At 38.9% G+C, this 19,819-nt stretch overlaps 2 protein-coding genes across 4 annotated transcripts in view; one reads left to right on the top strand and one right to left on the bottom strand.

Moving 5' to 3' along the window:
* The window catches only part of KLHL2 (kelch like family member 2), a 112,755-nt gene that overhangs the window by 67,457 nt on the left and 25,479 nt on the right, over positions 1 to 19,819 (top strand). For all 3 annotated transcript variants that reach the window (XM_050791808.1, XM_050791809.1, XM_050791810.1), the window contains one exon: positions 16,730 to 16,839. In XM_050791808.1, the coding sequence (XP_050647765.1) occupies positions 16,730 to 16,839 (110 nt within the window). The remainder of the gene's footprint in view (positions 1 to 16,729; positions 16,840 to 19,819) is intronic.
* GK3 (glycerol kinase 3) lies at positions 1,257 to 3,486 on the bottom strand. The gene has a single exon (XM_050791811.1). It carries the CDS (start codon positions 3,208 to 3,210, stop codon positions 1,447 to 1,449), a length of 1,764 nt encoding a protein of 587 aa, XP_050647768.1. The 5' UTR covers positions 3,211 to 3,486; the 3' UTR covers positions 1,257 to 1,446.

Raw genomic sequence — 19,819 nt, 5'->3', positions numbered from 1 at the left:
TACAAAACAAAGTAATTTTAAGATATTTTAAAAAATTGACGTTAAGAAGCTAGATTAGGTAACTTATAATATGTGACATTAAATATTTTGAGAAATTCTTGGTTTCATTGGAAGGCATTTGTAATGATAAACCTTTTTTCAGTTATAATGAGATACTAAGCAGAGATAATTCTTTCATCCCAGATAGCAATTTCTTATTAACAATTGATAACATTTGAACTGAAAGAGATTCTTGGCTTTATTTCTATATTTTTTTCTACTTAGGTATTTAACTCTTTTGACATCCTCTTATCCCCTCAATAGGATCCAAAATATGTCTAAAATTAATTCAAAAGAAAAATAACTATTTGAATTATTGCTTGTGTTTGAAAACAATATTTACCGTAGTAGTCCACATTTTCTTCTTTTTTAAAGCTAAGACAATTAAATAAAAATGTAAGGGATAAGAAATATAGTTGAAGTCACAATAAAGTATATTTTCTTTTATGGACATAAAACAAATTTTAAATGTTGGCTCTTTAAGAAAAAAATTATCCTGGTAAATATGCATAACTGTTGCCCAAAAATGTATACAGTTGTTTTCCAACATATTTATGTATATAGTGGTTCACTTAAGACCAGCCTTGTTAGAACCTTCTGAATATAATGTGCTCTTAATTTATAAATGGGCTACCCTCAGTGTATAAAATATATAGGCATGTATGTTATACATACAAAGTAAAAAATATATAAAGGAAAGATGGAAGAAAAAAGAAAGTATCCTTTCCTTTAAGATCCAGACAGAAAGTCATTATAATTAGTGGGACCATGGAAAATGTCTGAAGGATTTCAGTTTTGGCAAATAATTTTCAGAAAAATATCCAAGCTGTGAGAACACTAAATGTCAATTTTAATAATTTAGTAGAGGTTTCTATTCAAACATTCAGTGAAGGTGTTGCCATCTTCTACTATGAAAAAGAAGACTATGAAAAGAAGACTTTTGGGGTGTCTGTTAAAAGCAAAGAGCTGCTCATTTTTAACAGGTTACTAATAACCTTTTAATCAAGTATATGTCATGCAGAGACTCAAATCCTGATCCAACAGTGTTTGAGTCTGTTTGATGGAAGATTCCAATGGTGAGGATCCGAATTCATCCTACATCTTAGAGGAGCAGGATGTTATGGCAGTGGAGGGGGTCAGCCCCAAAGGTAGCTGGCCCAACCTTAACTGTGGATGTTAAACAACAACAACAACAACAACAACAAAAACACCAAATGTTTCTATAGCATTCTTTTTGCTGCATTTTCTTTATTTTAAGCCACAGGTCTACTTGGAGGGTCATGCAGCAAGTAGCTAATAAATAAAATCAAAGTCTATGAATAGTGTCATCACATTAAGAGACAGAATTGCTGGGTTCTTTCATTATGTGAAAAGCTCGCATCTTGGGAATCCATGAGTTGGTAGGTTTTACGGAACACCTGAGATGTACCTTGCTCCAATTAACATTATCATGCTACTCACTATAAAGAAGCCCAAGGGCAGACTACAGAAGATACTAGGGTCACCACTTTCTGGAGATTGAGTTGTAACCCAACCCATTGACTTCATCACAGCTTTCTTCCATGTAGAATAACGAATTTCACTTTCCTCAGCATTAATCTGAGGTTCAAACCGCTCCATCGTGACGGCAGACAAATCTTCGGGTTCAAGACTCCATACGTTGACTCCTTCTGCAGCCCCTGCCGCCATGGCAGCCCCCAGTGCAGTGGTTTCGGGCATCGAGGGCTTCACTACTGGAATACACAGAATGTCTGCTTGTAGCTGCATAAGAATTTTGTTGCTGGTCATTCCTCCATCTACCTGCAAATGACTGAGTGGAATTCCACAGTCTCGATTCATGGCATCCAAAATCTCTCGAGTTTGGAAACAAACAGCTTCTAATGCAGCAAAAGCAATATGGCATTTGTTGGTGAACTGAGTGAGTCCACAGATTATCCCTCTTGCGCTGGGCTCCCAATAAGGTGCATATAACCCCGAAAATGCTGGGACGAAGTAGCATCCATAAGAAGTACCTACTTCTTTAGCAAGTTTTTCAATTTCTTCTGAGGTCTTTATAATTCCAAGATTGTCTCTTAGCCAGCGAACAACAGCACCAGCTATAGCTACAGAACCTTCCAAAGCATAATATACCGGTTTGTCTCTGCCAAGTTTGTAAGCCACTGTGGTGAGAAGGCCATGATCAGAAAATACACACTTATGGCCTGTATTGCATAGTAAGAAACATCCTGTTCCATACGTATTTTTGGCTTCTCCAATCTGGAAGCACATTTGTCCCACCAATGCAGCAGACTGGTCCCCTAAACACCCAGATATCGGCACACCTTCCAAGGCCCCAGCTTTCATTAGGCCATAGATCTCAGAAGAACTCCGGACATTTGGAAGAATTTCCATTGGAATTCCAAAAAAATCGCAGAGTTGTTTATCCCATTCCAAAGAATGAATGTTGAAAAGCATAGTCCTACTTGCATTTGTGACATCTGTACAGTGGACACCTCCACTGATGCCTCCTGTCAAGCTCCAAATAAGCCATGAATCAATAGTCCCAAAAAGAGCTCGTTTGTCTTCAACAGCCTTTTGAACTTTTCTCACATTGTCAAGGAGCCAATGAAGTTTCACTGCACTGAAGTAAGTGCTAAGTGGAAGGCCTGTCTTGGACTTGACAAAGTTATTATTTCCTGGAATTCTTTTACTAAGACTCTCGACGGTAGACTGGGTTCTTAAATCAAGCCACACCACAGCATTGTAGAGAGGCTCTCCAGTTATCTTGTCCCAGACTACAGTGGTTTCCCTCTGGTTGCTGACACCGATAGCTTTTATGTTGGAAATATCAATATTGAGCTGTCCAAGTTTCTCACATGTTTTCTCTATACACTCATAGACAGAATGTAGAATTTCCTTAGGGTCCTGTTCCACCCATCCTTCTCTTGGGAACTCTTGTTTTATTTCCACTTGATGATGACTAAGTAGTTCAGCTGTTTTTGAATTGAAAACCAAAAAGCGTGTCGAACTGGTGCCCTGGTCCACCGCCCCCACCAATGGCCCCCAAACTGCCTTCTTGGAGGCTGCCATGAGACCAGCTTCATGTCCGCCGGCGATTGCGGCCGGTTTCCTGGGTGACGGCGGCGCGAGGGGGAGGGGCGGGTGACGAGTCCGAAGAGCGAGGCCGCGCATGTCCACTGAACCAGCCTTACTTCTTTACTGGCTGGCTGGCGGGCTACTGCGTTCTCTCTGCAGCTCATTTTCTGTCTTGGATTCCGGGCATACTTCTGGATTTAACACTGAGATTTTCTTTCCCTGGGTATTTTGTTTCTTCTGCCATCAACGCCTTCAGAATCTATATTGTTGGGTCACGTGAGACTCTTTCATAGCTCCTTGTAACCCTCATCTTCCCCCCCCCCCCACAAACCCATTCATCACCTTAGACTACAGTTCCAGGGTCTGTTGGATCTTTCTGGTATTTAGAACTCTGGGGTTTCCACCTTGGTTTGGACTACATGTGTGCCTTTTCATTCTCTTGTATTTCTTCATAAATCTGTGCTCTTTGGCGCTTGTTCTTCCAGCCAACTCTTGGCCGTTCAGCCCAGACCCAGTAGTCAGTCATTTCAAACCTATCCTCTTTATGTGCCTGGCATTGCCCACACTGTTGTGGGTGATAGATAACAGGCTCAATACAATTTAACCCTTGCTTATAATCTAACTTTATAGTCCAGTAACAATAAACTCACACCCTAATTAAGTATATTTGGAATATGCGTTATTCTCTGTAAAACCAGTTTTTATAATAGTTTCTTCTACAGAAAATTTACTTCAATCATTTGCCCACCTTTCTATAATTTAGGCTAGGAATCACTGCTTGGAATAAACATCGGTTAGAATAAGCTCATGATTTGAATACTGCCCTCTTGAAAGAAATTTGTGTTGAGTGAGTGGTTTTAATAGTAGTATTACTAGCCTTAGCCATGGGATATGCATGCCAAAGAATAGATGCTGATTATTCAAGGGTCTATTGCAATGTTAATTTACTGATAACAGAAGATTCTTCCTTTGGAGAACTGCGAAAGCACTTGATACCAGCACTTTTTAGCTGAAGTCATGCCAACTCAAATGATGCTTCTTGAAAGAGTTAATTATTTGTATATTCATGCATTCATTATGGTCATTTTTTTTCCTTAGTAAACGACATACAGTCTCTGCTGTGCCTTGTTGACAGGTTTTTTTTCTGGCTTACCTGAGTTAACTGTTTTCAGGTTTCATTAAAACTGCCTCATGTTAATAGAACTGCTGGAGACATATATGATTTTTTTCTCCTAAAGATTAATAGTGTTGAAAGTCAAAGAATCACAGAGTATTAATGTTATAGGAAATCTTAGCAGTTATCTAGTCCAACACTGTCATTTTATTAATTAGGAAAATGAAGACCAGAGATATGTCTATTTTCCCAAAAACACTTTGTCTGTTAGGGATGAGCTGCTTATGGATCTAAGATACTATTGTTATTCATACTTTTGTCCTCACTTCTCAAATGGGACTCTGCATTGAGTATAGAGGAATTATGGAGACCCATCATGGCATTTTAATTTTGTTCAGAAAGGTGCTTGGCATTTAGAAATCAAATACAAAGGGTACTTTGTACCTTGTTACAGGATATAAAACAGAACAAATAAGACTTGGGACTTATATTGTTGATTTTATTACACTTATTTGGGATGAGGGTCCTAACCTGATGCTCTCTCTTTTTTTTTTGAGACGGAGTCTCGCTCCATCACCCAGGCTGGAGTGCAGTGGCAAGATCTTGCTCACTGCGAGCGCCGCCTTCTGGGTTCTTGCCATTCTCCTGCCTCAGCCTCCCCAGTAGCTGGGACTACAGGCGCCCACCACCACGCCTGGCTAATTTTTTGTATTTTTAGTAAAGATAGGTTTTCACCGTGTTAGCCAGGATGGTCTCGATCTCCTGACCGCGTTATCCACCCGCCTTGGCCTCCCGAAGTGCTGGGATTACAGGCGTGAGCCACCGCGCCAGGCCCTGATGCTCTCTCTTGACCTGGTATGGCAAATTCTAGGGACTGTCTTTCATTTCATGATTAGCTTATTTTATTTCCTGGAGGGAAACAGGAAAGTTCAGTTGCTCTAGAGAGTAATGAGCATATATGTTCATTATGGGAGGAATGAAATGTATATTCCATATACATGTATGGAAGGATGCATATATATACACATTATATGTGTGTAGTTTATGTGTTTAACGTGTATAGCATATTGATGGCATAGTCTTTACTACTGGGAATTGTGCCCTATTGCAATTATGGTATTTGTTCAGAGAGAAGAAACCGATGATTAAACGTCAGTATAACTGTGTTGGGCTTTATTCAGTGGCCAGTGGTGAACTACTGAAGGTAAATTACTAATGTCACAAGCTGTGATCCATAACAAGATGTCCAGTGAATATGTGGGTGAAAGGTTTGGAAGCAATAATTGAGGTTGGTAATAGAGTTAGAACTAGGGTAATGAACATAGAGAGGAGGTGAATGAAGCAGGATCATAGATATGGGAACTAACTCTGAGTATAAGTGGAGGAAACGGATTACACTCTGAGATGACCTGCCTTTTAGCATTACAGTGTAGGTAAATTCTTTGTAGGTACATTTTAGTGTATGCATATTTATAGCCAGTGTGCAGTAGCTGCTGATTTTTACTGTACCTTACTGAGATACAGTAGGCTGAAAAAGAATTCATTCTCTGAAAAGGAAGAATTTTTCACTTTGGCTGTGTTGTGTTAGGCTTTTATTAACCAAACGAATGCAAACATGGTAGGCTTTTAGTTGATGGTATATTCAATGGGAATCAATTATGTAATTGTATCCAGAAAGGTGTAAGGTGATTATCCTATTCTGTTCTGTCCAGTTCCTAGCTATGAAAGTGAGTTTATTTTTAGGTTCAGTGTTTTGAGAGAGACTGATGCACTAGAGCCCTGAATTTATAGCGAGGGTGATGATGAAGACCCCAAATCATGTTGTACAAGGAGTGGTTGAAGGACATAGGATTGTACAGACCATTGAAAGATAATTTGGGAAAATATAATGCTCTAAGATTTTGAGGAATTGAATTAATCTTGTTCTGTTTATTGTGGTGGCAGAATTATCAGTGTTATAATATAAAAGTGAAAAAGATTTTAGAGCAACGTACAGAAGAGCTTCTAATAGTAAGTGTTTGTATTAGTCCGTTTCTGTGCTGCTGATAAAGACATACCCGAGACTGGGCAATTTACAAAAGAAAGAGGTTTATTGGACTTAACAGTTCCACATGGATGGGGAGACCTCACAATCATGGTGAAAGGCAAAGAGGAGCAAGTCATGTCTTACGTGGATGGCAGCAGGCAAAGAGAGCTTGTACAAGGAAGCTCCCATTTTTAAAACCATCAGATCTCATGATACCCATTCACTATCACGAGAAGAGCATGGGAAAGACCCACCCCCAAAATTCAGTCATCTTCCACTGGGTCCCTCCCACAACACATGGGAATTATGGGAGCTGCAAGATGTGATTTGGTGGAGACACAGAACCAAACTATATCACTCCACCTCTGGCCCCTCCCAAATCTCATATCTTCACATTTCAAAACCAATTATGCCTTCCCAACAGTCCCCCAAAGTCTTAACTCATTTCAGCATTAACTCAGAGGTCCACAGTCCAAAGTCTCATCCCAGATAAGTCAAGTCCCTTTCACCTATGAGCCTGTAAAATCAAAGGCAAGTTAGTTACTACTTAGATACAATGGGGATACAAGCATTGGGTAAATACAGCCATTCCAAATGGGAGAAACTGGCCAAAACAAAGGGGCTACAGGCCCCATGCAGGTCTAAAATGCAGTGGGGCAGTCACATCTTAAAGCCCCAAAATGATCTCCTTTGACGCCGTGTCTCACATCCAGGTGACACTGATGCAAGAGGTAGGTTCCCACGGTCTTGGGCAGCTCCTACCTCCCAGCTGCCTTCAGGGACTGGTGTTGAGTGTCTGCGGCTTTTCCAGGCACATGGTGCCGGCTGTCAGTGAATCTCCCATTCTGAGTTCTGGAGGATGGTGGCCCTCTTCTCACAGCTCCACTAGGCAGTGCCCCAGTAGGGACTCTGTGCGAAGGCTCTGACCCCACATTTCCCTTCTGCACTGCCCTAGCAGAGGTTCTCCATGAGGACCCTGCCGCTGCAGCAAACTTCTGCCTGGACATACAGGCATTTTCATACATCTGAAATCGAGGTGGAGGTTACCAAACCTCAATTCTTGACTTCTGTGTACTCACAGGCTCAATACCACATGGAAGCTGCCAAGGCTTGAGGCTTGCATCCTTGGAAGCCACGACCTGAACTCTATGTTGTCCTCTTTCAGCCATGGCTGGAGTGGCTGGGACACAGGGCACCAAGTCCTTAGGCTGCACACAGCACAGGGACCCTTCTAGGCCTCTGGAACTGTGATAGAAGGAGCTGCTGCAAAGGCTTCTGACATGCCCTGGAGACATTTTCCCCCATTGTTTTGGTGATTAACAGTTGGCTCCTTGCAAATTTCTGCAGCTGTCTTGACTTTTGCCTCAGAAAATGGGATTTTCTTTTCTGTCATATTGTCAGGCTGCAAATTTTCCAAACTTTTATGCTCTGTTTCCCTTTTGAAACTGAATGCCTTTAACAGCACCTAACTCACCTCTTGAATGCTTTGCTGCTTAGAAATGTCTTCCACCAGATACCCTAAATCATCTCTCTTAAGTTCAAAGTTCCACAGTTCTCTAGGGCAGGGACAAAGTGCCTCCAGTCTTTTTGCTAAAACGTAACAAGAGTCACCTTTGCTCCATTTCCCAACAAGTTTCTCATCTCCATATGACACCACCTCAGCCTGGATTTCATTGTCGGTATCATTATCTGCATTTTTGTCAAAGCCATTCAACAAATCTGTAGGGACTTCTAGACTTTCTCACATTTTTCTGTCATCTTCTTCTGAGCTCTCCAAACTGTTCCAACCTCTGCCTGTTACCCAGTTCCAAAGTCTTCCACATTTCTGGGTATCTTTTCTGCAGCACTCCACTCTACTGGTACCAATTTACTGTACTAGTTCACTTTCACACTGCTGATAAAGACATATCTGAGACTGGGCAATTTACAAAAGAAAGCGGTTTATTGGACTTAACAGTTCCACATGGCTGGGTAGGCCTCACAATCATGGTCGAAGGTAAGGAGAAGCAAGTCCCATCTTACATGGATGGCAGCAGGCAAACAGAGCTTATGCAAGGAAAGTCCCATTTTTAAAATCATCAGATCTTGTGAAACCCATTCACTGTCATGAGAACAGCACAAGAAAGACTTGCCCCCGTAATTCAGTCATCTCCCACTGGGTCCCTCCCACAACACATGGGAATTATGGGAGTTACAAGATGAGATTTGGATGGGGACACAGAGCCAAACTTTATCAGTGTTCAAAGATGATATGACTGTCTTGCCATCTGTTGATGTGTATAAACTATAGCTAGATAACCATTTACTGTGAAACTTTTTAAGGTTACACATACATATTACAGAAGCTGTGTCAGGTGACCTTTCAGATCCCTTATACCACTAAATCTTACTATTTTTATGACATTACTGAGGAAGAATTAACGGTTTATGAAACAATTCACATTAGACGTTAAAAAAAGAGTGAGATGACGAGGGAAAGGGTAGTTATTTAATGAATTTCATATTTGCAAGATGAAAATGTTAGATCTTTTTCATAACAATGTGACTATACTACTTTTTTTGAGATGGAGTTTTGTTCTTGTTCCCTAGGCTAGAGTGCAGTGGTACAATCTCGGCTTACTGCAACGTCCGCCTCCTGGGTTCAAGCAATTCTCCTGCCTCAGCCTCCCAAGTAGCTGGGATTACAGGCTCATGCCACTATCCCTGGCTAATTTTTATATTTTTAGTAGAGACGGGGTTTCAACATGTTGGCCAGGCTGGTATCGAACTCTTGACCTCAGGTGTTCCACTTGCCTCGGCCTCCCAAAGTGCTGGGATTACAGGCCTGAGCTGCCGTGCCTGGCCCAGTGTGGATATACTTGACACTGTTAAACTTTACACTTAAAAATGAATAAGGCGGTAAATTTTATTGTTTTTATCAGATAATAAAAGAGAGGGAGGGAGGCGAGAATGACTGTGACTAAGAGCTCATTCAGCCTTAGAATCAGAGTGTAGCCATTAGGACACAAAGGGAACACGGGAGGTCCAACAGGTGTCTGGAGAAGGGCACTGAGACGGTTTGAAACATAGGTATATCCTCGTCTTGTTTGCTTGAGGGAGAGCCAGCAGTGAAGTGCAGTATCAATTGAAAGGTTCTCAGATTGGGCAAGATGTTTAACAGTAGCCAAAGACAGCTTGGCCAGAGGAAGCACTTGATTTATGTTGAGAGGAATATCAACAGACATAGAGAATCTTTATCAAGTATCAGGCCACAGCATCAGTGAAGCACAGCATCAGTGGAAAAATGCACAATGATGAAAAGTCAGACCATAGAGCTCAAAACAGGCCAAGGTAAGTGGCCCAAGGTAGTAATTAATGTGAGGGTTTTAGAGGACTGCCTGTATGTGGTACTGGTTTCATGGTGTGTGGGTGGCTCTGTCTTGTTTAAAAGAGCCGTGACGATTAGATCATCTTCATATGGAGACTAACAGACCGCTAGAAATTCAAACTTTGGGGTTTGGGGGAGAGGTTGGATCTGGGAGCAACAATGTTAGGGTAATAAAGATAACTGTGGACAGTAATGTACATGAGATAGTTAAGACAGAACAAGTGGAGAATCAAAAGTAGGCTCAAGGCAGGCAGGACCATAGTAATACCTATTTTAGGGGAGGTAAAGGAGGCAGATTGACTAGTCAGAAAGGTAGAAAAATATATATAATCCTAACCAGTAGAGAAGGCCATTAAGGTTAAAATCAGCAGAGAGGTCGAGAAGGACTAATATCAAGAAAAAGACTTCCAAAGAACTGTTTTAAGGTAAAATTGAGCCAGAGGCTATGCCATAACATAAAGATGTGAGTGTGCATCAGCACGCAGAGGCTTCAGTATTAAGATGTGCTCTTGAGAAGTCTTGTGTGGAGGCTGACAAGGTAGGACAGCGGCCAAACGTAGGGATGTTAACCCAGTGATCTTTCTTTTTTAGCAGAGCAGGTATTTGTCCACTGAAGTCAAGACAGTGACACGCATTTACTGTCTATAGCAACACTTCCTTTCTCACTGGGGAAGGAGAGTAGTTGGATCTAGTTGCTTGTTTTGTTTTTGTTTTTGTTTTTTAATTTTCATCACCAATGTTTTCAAATGGTTATAAACTTTTAAAAATATTTGTGGTAAAGAATATATAACCTGAAATTTACCAACTTAGCCATTTTAAGTGTTCCATTCAGTAGTGTTATGTGTAAGTATTTGCTTTGTTGTGAAACAGATCTCTAGGATGTCTTCATTTTGCGAAACTGAAACCCTGTACCTTTTAAACAACTTATCTTTTCCACTTTCCACTAGTCCCTGGCAAGTATGGAAACACTTCCTGTTTCTATAAATTTGATTCCTTTAGATACCTCATATAAGTGGAATCTTACAGTATTTTTTAATTTTTGTGACTGGCTCACCACACTTAGCATAGTATTCTCGAGCTTCATCCATGTTGCATTGTGACAGGATTTCCTTCCTTCTTAAGGAATTGTATGTATATATAGTATATGTTTATACCAATTTCACTTATTCATTCGTTTATCAGTGGATACCTGCTTCTGCCTCTTGCTATTGTGAGTCATGCTTCTGTGAACATGGGTGTACAGATAAGTCGTCAAGACTCTGCTTTTCATTCTTTTGGATATATACAACAAAGTGGGATTGTTGGATCATATGTAGTATGATCCAACTTTTAATTTTTTAATTTTTTGAGTAAGCTCCATGTTTTTTTTTTTTGAGTAACCTCCATGCTTTTTAAAATAATAGTTGCATTATTTTATAATCTTACCAACAGTGCACAAGGTTTCTAGTATCTTCACATCTTTGCCAACAACCGTTATTTTCTGGTTTGTTTGTTTGTTTGTTTTGTAGTAGCCACCCTAATGGGTGTGGGGTAATATCTCATTGTGGTTTTGAGTTGTATTTTCTCTGATGATTAGTGATATTGAACATCTGTCATCTTTTCATATGCTTATTGGCAATTTGTATATCATCTTTGGAGAAACCTTTATTCTAGTTCTTTGCTCATTTTTAGATTGGGTTATTTGATTTTTGTTGTTGAGTCGTAGGAGATATTTTTATATTCTGGATATTAATTCTTTGTCAGATACATGACTTACAAATATTTCCTTCTCTTCTATAGGTTGCCTTTTTACTTTATTGTGTCCTTTGATTCACTGAACTTTTAAGTTTGGTGTAGTCCCATTCATCTTTGTTGCCTGAGCTTTTAGTGTCATTTCCAAGAAATCATTGACAAATCCAGTGTCACAAAGCTTTCCCCCTGTGTTTACTTCTAGGAATTTTATAGTTTTGAGTCTTACATTTAGATCCTTAGTCCATTTTGAATTAATTTTTGTGTATGGTGTATATGATCCACCTTCACTCTTTTCCATGTGGATGTCTAGTTTTCTCAGCACAATTTGTTGAAGAGATTGTTCTTTTCCCATTGAGTGGTCTTGGCACTCTTGTCAAAGATCATTTTACCATATACGTGAGGATTTAAAAGTGTTTGAAAGGTATACCTTGAAAGAGTCATCCTTTTACCCTTTTTCCTCATTTCTCTTCCCCCTAAAGATAATCACTATTATTAGTTTCTCGGTTTTGTTTTGTGTTCTTGCATGGAGAGAATAAGTAATCCTTTCACATGGTTCATAGAACAAACAATCTAGCCACTGAAAAAATGTGTTCCCACATCTGTCCTGCTTCCTTTCTAAGCTGACAGTATTTCCTAAAGCTTTTTTCATATTATGGGCTTCCTTGTTCATTTTTACAGATGCAGAATATTCCACTGTATGGATATACTATGTTTTAAACTAGTGTCTACCTGATGAACTCTCTTTTGTAATTGTTAAAAACAATGCTACAGTGAATAACTCAGAGTGTGTCATATCATGAGTGATCAAGTATATTGTAGGATGAGATTTCAAAATTGCTCTCTGTAGAGATTGTGCTGATTTATACTCCCACCAGCAGTGTGAAATAGCATACTGTTTCATAATAGGGTTGTTGCTTTTTTTTTTTTTTTTTAAACTTTGATCTTTGTGGTTTTGTGGCTTGAGGCCAGGGAAGGAATGTTCGTGTTATATCATTTTTATTAGTGCTAGTGGTAGTATAAGAGCATTTACTGTCATGAACTAAGCACCAGAGAGACTGATAGTGATTTATTTGCATCAAGAACATAAAATAACGTGAGCTGCACTAGCCTTCTTGCCTTTCTTCCTATAGAATTTTCCATGCATATCTTAGAGTGATTTTGCCAGTCATCTAGTGCTTCCTGACTGTGTGAAGTGTGTTACAAGCAACAATCTCATTAAATTGCCTATCAGTTAATGCTGTAGAACACTTGAAGAAATATACAGTTAATATAAATAGAAGAAAGGTAGGCCCTAAAGTAAACTAATTTACTCCAGATGTTGCCAAATAGTGCCCTCTATATTTTAGTAATGCTCCAGGTATATTAACCACATCCTTTCCAAAGAAAGCTCAATATAAGAATGTAAACATTAGATACCAATACTTAAAAATTTTTCTAAGGAGGAGGGATTGTTCCAATAGAAAATAAAAGTATTTGAGAATTGGAAGTATTTAAAAACATGTATATGTTCACAATGAAAGTTACTTTTAATTTGAATAGTTCTTCACTTTTCCTTTAGGATAATGGTTTTTTGTTTTTTTTTTTTTTTTTGTAAGTGGTGAAGGGGTGGTGTTTGTTTGAGTGACAGCTATGTTATGGTTTTGTCAATAAAATTGTAATAGTTGACTATTTTCCTTGCCCTCTTAACCTTCTTTGCTACACTAGGAAAGAATACACGATGAATTTAGATCCCCGACTTGGTTTTGCATAGAGTTTACTAATGCCCTTCTACATTTATGTAATTGCTGACTTTTAAAAAATCACCACCAACTTGGCTTTTTAGCAATCCATTTTTTTCTGATCAGTGAAGCAGAGACCAAGACAACACGTAGTCACAGTATCGAAAGGTTGTGTTCTCTCAGTTATGTTTGTTACCACTGGAGAGTTCTTTCCCCTCATGAAAAGCATAAGGAGGCCAGCAGTCTCTTGCTTCGATTCAGATTTAAAATATGCAGAAGAAGCTTAACCCAAAATCACTGTAGACATACATTTGAAGGTGAAAATATTTTTATAACGGATAGAAAGAGGTTTATGTTAGCTTCTCTTTTTGTTCAGTGGCTGCTATGTTTTCTGTTTGAATTTCCAAGTTGGTATACATAAATGTTTCTAAATTTATATACTGTTTGCCAGCTTTTCATTAAAATGAATTTATTTCTCATTATTTTAGAACTGTTTTGTTTTTTGTTTTTTGTTTTTTGTTTTTTTTGAGACAGAGTCTCACTCTGTTGCTCAGGCAGGGGTATAGTGGCACAATCGTGGCTCACTGCAGCCTTGACCTCCTGGGCACAGGTGATTCTCCTACCTTAGTCTCCCAAGTAACTGGGACTACAGACATGCACCACCATGCCCAGCTAATTTTTTGTAGAGATGGTGTTTTATTATGTTGTCCAGACTGGTCTTGAATCCCTGGACTCAAGTGACCCACCCTCCTCAGCCTCCCGAGATTCTGGGGTTACAGGCGTGAGCCACTGCACCCGGCCTACTTTGGAACTCTTAATATAAAGAACCTTGTTTTCTCTTTGTTTGTTTGTTTAAATATGTTCAGTCTTTAAAAAACAAACTCAACTATTGAAAAAGTTTTCCCTTTTTTCTTAGCGTATAAAGAAAACTTTCCTAGCATATAATTTTTTTTTATATAAACTTCTGGTAAAGCCAGGAATTAGTGGGATTATATTTTAGATATAGAAGGTACTTTTGCAATTAGTCATGATGGCTTTTTAAAATCTGTAATCTGGCTGGGTGTGATGGCTTATGCCAGTAATCCCAGCACTTTGGAAGGCTGAGCCTGGAGGTTCACCTGAGTCAGGAGTTCGAGACCAGCCTAGCCAAGATGGTGAAACCCTGTCTCTACTAAAAATACAAAAATTAGCTGGGTGAGGTGGCATGCACCTGTAATCCCAGCTACTCAGAAGGCTGAGTCAGGAAACTTGCTTGAACTCAGGGGGTGGAGTTTGTTTGATTTTGGAAGAAACTGCTAAACTGATTTCCTACCAGCAGTGAATGAAAGTTCCTGTCAATCCACGTCCTTGTCAGCATTGGTGTTGTCAGTGTTTTGGATTTTAGCTAGATTTAATAGATATGTAAATGGTATCTCATTGATGTTTTAGTATGCATTTCTCTAATGATATGTAATATTGAGCATCTTTCCATATGCTTATTTGCCATCTGTGTATATCTTCTTTGGTGAAGTGTCCATTTAGATCTTTTTGCCCATTGTTTAGTTGAGTTGTTTATTTTCTTATTGTTGAGCTTTAAGTGCTCTTTTTATATTTTAGGTAACAGTCCTTTATCAGTTACGTGTTTTGCAAAGATTTTCCCCCAGTCTGTGACTTGTCTTTTAATTTCTTAAGAGCATCCTTTGCAGAGCAGAAGTTGTTAATTTTAATGAAGTCTAACTTAACCATTTTTTTTTCATGGGTAATACTTTTGATGTTGTATCTAAAAAGTCGTTGCCATACCCAAGATTCGTTAAATTTTCTCCTATGTTATCTTCTAGAAGCTAAGTTTTGTGTTTTACATTTAAGTCGCTGATCCATTTTGAGTTAATTTTTGTGAGAGGTGGAGTCTGTGTCTAGATTTACTGTTTTGCATGTTCAGTTGTTGCAACATCATTTGTTGAAAAGACTGTTCTTTCTCTATTGAATTGCCTTTGCTTCTTTGTCACAGATCAGTTGACTGTGTTTTTGTGGGGTCTGTTTCTGGGCTCTCTATTCTGTTGCTTCAATCTATAGTCATCCCTTGGTATCTACATCCATGGGGTGTTGGTTCTAGGACCCCCAACAGATACCAAAATCCATGGGTTCTCCAGTCCCTTATATAAAATGGGGTAGTATTTGCATACAACCTATGCACATCCTCCTGTATACTTTATTTTTAATTTTTATTTTTTTTAAAGAGACAAGTCATTACCCAGTTGCCTAGGCTGGAGAGCAACGGTGTGATCCTAGCTCACTGCAGCCTCAAACTCCTCCTGCCTCAGCCTCCCAAGTAGCTGGGACTACAGATGTGCACTACTGTGCCTGGCTAATTTTTAAATTTTTTGTAGAGACAGGGTCTTGAACTCTTGGTTTCAAACAATTCTCCTGCCTCAGCCTCTCAATATGCTGGGATTACAGGTGTGAACCACTGTACTTGGCTTCCCATGTACTTTAAATAATCCCTAGATTATTTATAATACCTAATATAGTGTATGTGCTATGTAAATAGTTGTTTTTTATTATATTGTTATTGTTTTCCTCAATATTTTTGATTTGAGATTGGTTGAACCACCAGTTGGTTGAATCTGCGGATGTAGAACTTGTGCATATGGACATCCAACTGTATTTGTCATTTTCATCTTCAATTTCCTATTTATTTCAGGACAGTACCTTGCTTGGTCAAATCTGAGTTTCAGACAATTGTGTGTCAAAAAATTTTTGAGTTTCAAAAAATTTTGTAAATACAAACATTTTAGAGCTGCTTATTATTTTTATAGTTATCTTGGGGTGAACTTTTTTTTTTTGGAGACAGAATCTTACTCTGTTGCCCAGGCTTGGGTGCAGTGGCGTGATCTCAGCTCACTGCAAGCTCCGCCTTCTAGATGCATGCCACTCTCCTGCCTCAGCCTCCCAAGTAACTGGGACTACAGGCACCCACCACCACGCCTGGCTAATTTTTTTTTTTTTTTTTTGTATTTTTAGTAGAGACGAGGTTTCACTGTGTTAGCCAGGATGGTCTCAATCTCCTGACCTCGTGATCTGCCCACCTCTACCTCCCAAAGTGCTGGGATTACAGGTGTGACCACTGCACCCGGCCCAGTTCTGTCTCTTTTTAAAAAAATGTTGGTCATATATTCAGATTGACCAGCATTTGAGATTTCTTTAGTTTCCAAATAAAGCAAGGCTTTTTTCCTTACTCTGTAAGGAAAAACCCTCTAATGTTTCACATGATGTGACATGTGGGATATGACAATATAACATCATGTTCTTTATCTGATTTATATAATCAAAAGGTTTTACAAATTTAAGTACTGATAGTGTCATACCATATAAGGAATAGATTTTTTAAGCCTAAAATACCACCATGTAAAGCAAGAGTGATTCAGCTAAGTGCCTGTATATTAAGGCAGCTTCCCTACTTGCACTGCTAATGTGCTGTTGTATAAACAAATCACTGAAGGTACATCCCCAGGTATCTATAAGTTTCTTTGGGTTTATCTTGTTAGTTCTTGCCTGGAGGCGTGCAACTGGTTTTCTCATTCTTAAGTTAGATTAAATTAAGAAAAACCTTTTTTAAGCATTTTGAAACTATGATAATGGAATGTTGATATTAATGGATTTTCTTTTTAATTCCCAAACAGAGCAACATTTTACAGATGTCGTACTTAGTGAAGAATTTCTCAATCTTGGCATTGAACAAGTGTGCAGCTTAATCTCAAGTGACAAACTTACCATTTCTTCAGAAGAAAAGGTAAGGATATTTTTCTTTTCCCAGTGTACAATGATGTTTCCCTTTTTTAATTTATTTTTTTAATTGCACATTTTTGTGTAGCTTTGTGATCCTGTATGTGTAGTGACAGCCAGTGATGTTTCATCTGAAAGTTAAGAAACTCAGCTAATTACTTCAGGAAAAGATTCCAGGAGAAAAAAAAGAAACTCAGGACTTGTTGATTGTCTATGTAAATTACTCTGTGTCTTCACTTCGTGGGAGATTCCCTAAATTTTTAGCCATTACAATTTTGTACTTGACCTCCACAGCAAGAGCTTGCACACATTAAACTATCTGAAACAAATGCTTTTTTGGAAAGCAGTTTCTTCCTACAACTCGATGCCTATAGGAATTATGATGTGACCATAATGTTTGTCACTAAAGTAGTTTCGCTGTCTTCTGAGTTGAAAGAGGTTACCTAGGATGGTGAAGTTTTGGTAGTTCTAGACTGAACATTCTTGATTGTCACCTTCCTTTAGATTGGTTCTCTGTGACATAATACCTCACCCCTGCCAGTCCGTTCAGCCTCCCTGCCTCCCTGCCTCCCTACCTCCCTCCCTCCCTCCCTCCCTGTCTCCCTCTCTCCCTCTCTCTCTGTGCAGCTACTGCTTCTGGTTGTAGTCTTTTGTCTCTCCACATTTCAGATTACCTTTGTCATCCACCTGCACTTTTCATATAGTTGGAGAGAGAAGCTCCTTTTAGTGGGCTGGTTTTCTTTGGTTGGGTTTTGTAGCACATGGGAATCAGAGCACAAAAGCTGTACTTAGAGGAAACGAAACTTGAGTTTCTCCTTTGTGTGCTTTGCATTTCAAGTTGTGTAAATTCTGATTCTCTTTCTCAAGGATATTCATTTCACCTGGAGGTAAAGGACACATTTACTTTAATATTTACAGTATTAAAAAATGTGAAAGCATTTGTGACATATATAGTCTTAGCATCCTAGAAATACAGAGGAAGATGACATTACTTTCACACTTAATAGACATGTATTGAGTGCCTACCATGTACCAGAAACTGCCATGGGCTCCTAGAGAAGAGAACATTAGCAAAATAGAATTTGTTACTCATAGACTAGTGGGACAACCAGTAGAGTAAATAATTGATTACAGAATGCTGTAAAGGGTGCCTTAGAAGAATTTAACTTTTCCAGGAATGGGATAGGGATGGGGATGGTAGTTCAGCTTGGTTCAGATGTATATTTCAAGTCTTTTAAAAATGAGTCTGAGTTTCCCAGAGAAATAGGGATGGGTGGGAATGCAGAGGGCATTCCAGGTAAAAGAAGCAGAATATACAAATATAAAGAGGTGTGAAAGAATAATTGTATTCAATGTATTCAGTATGATGGGAGTTTATAATATGATACATTGGTGGAAGATAAAATGGGAAGATGATATAATAAAATATCTTCTCAGCTATGTTAAAGAAAATTAACTATATTGTAGTGATGAGCCTTAAAGGGGTTTTAAGCAAGAGGAGAAAACTGTGCTAAAACCTGCATTATAGAAATATCATGAGAGCTGTTCTGGTTTTCTGCTGCTACTCAAGTCATTGCCAAATGTAAAAGCATAAACAACAACCATTTTATTATGCTAACAATTCTATGGTCAGAATTCATGCAGAACAGTAGGGACAGCCTGTCTCTGCTCCACAGTGTCTGAGGCCTCAGCTAAGGTGACCCAGATGCCTGGAGATATCTGGCATGGTTCTACTGGAGCCATACATCTGGAGCTTCAGTTCTGCACATGGCATCTTATGGGTCTGTGATGTCCAAGGTGGCTCCTCCACTCGCTTCTGTCTGGCTCTGGGGCTCAGGGTTGATTGGTTTCTCTCTAGGTCTCCCTTCTCTCCCCTCCTTTCTTCTCAGTAACTTGCATGGGTTTCTCATGGGGTGGTGGTTTCAATAGCCAGACTTCTTATATGACATTTGGCTTCCTTCAGATGAGCATTTCAAGAGAGCAGAGTAGAAGTAGTGAGGCTCCTTAAGACCTACCTTCAGAAATAACACACTGTCACTTCCTCTACACTCTACTGGTTACACAGGGCCAGCTTAGATTCAGTGTGGAAGGTTACTATATAAGGGTATGGATCTGGGAGATGTGGTTTATTAGGAGGCTATCTTTGGAGACGAGCTGTCATGGTGGTGGTGGGCAGTATGGACCAAAAATGAGGTGAGGGCCAGATGAGAGGGTGTTGAAGTCATACCAGTGAGCAGTAGGTTCTGATGTGGGATGATAGAAGCAGGGGGGAGAGAAGACAGAACTGAGAAATATTAGACAGAATTGCCAGAAGGCCGACTATCTTGTTCACTTAATCTCTGGCACCTGGCACGTAGAGACACTCGATAAATACTTGCTGACAGAATGAATTAAAGAGGGGTGTTATTTTAATGTGCATTATTTTTAGTTTCTTGCTTTATTCCTGGATCAAAATAACCTATTTTTGGTCTCAGTTATCCATTTGCATTTTGTCAAACATTTCCTGCAAACCTTTAAAGATTATTAAGTGATATATTCATCAGTTGAGAAGGAAATTATGTAGACAGTGTCTTCATATTAGCTTATTAGCTTTCTCACAATTATGTATTATAAATAATAATGCCCTTATTTTTTAATTTGTAGAAAAAATTTTCAAAATACTACATTTTAGTATATTATGCTATTTCAGAGCTGAGTTGATCTATTATACAAACCTTCAATTTATGTGTATGGTCTAATATTTTTTTGTAAACCTGAAGGAAAGCCAAACATGAATTGTTTCTAAGGGTACATGATTTTCATTCCAGAATATCACTTTGCTTTATTATTTTGGGTAAAAAAAAAAAAAAAAAAAAAAAGAACAGAAAAGAAATGGGGTGAATGGCTTTGTAAGTACGTTGCAAGTCAGGATTTTGAAAACATTTGAGCTGTGAATTAAACTTGGATGTCTTAGCAAGAGTTATATATAAAATGTAGTCTCATATTTT

Source organism: Macaca thibetana, chromosome 5 (genome assembly GCF_024542745.1).
Source record: "Macaca thibetana thibetana isolate TM-01 chromosome 5, ASM2454274v1, whole genome shotgun sequence".
Lineage (NCBI taxonomy): Eukaryota > Metazoa > Chordata > Mammalia > Primates > Cercopithecidae > Macaca > Macaca thibetana.
This window is presented reverse-complemented; position numbering and strand designations above follow the sequence as displayed.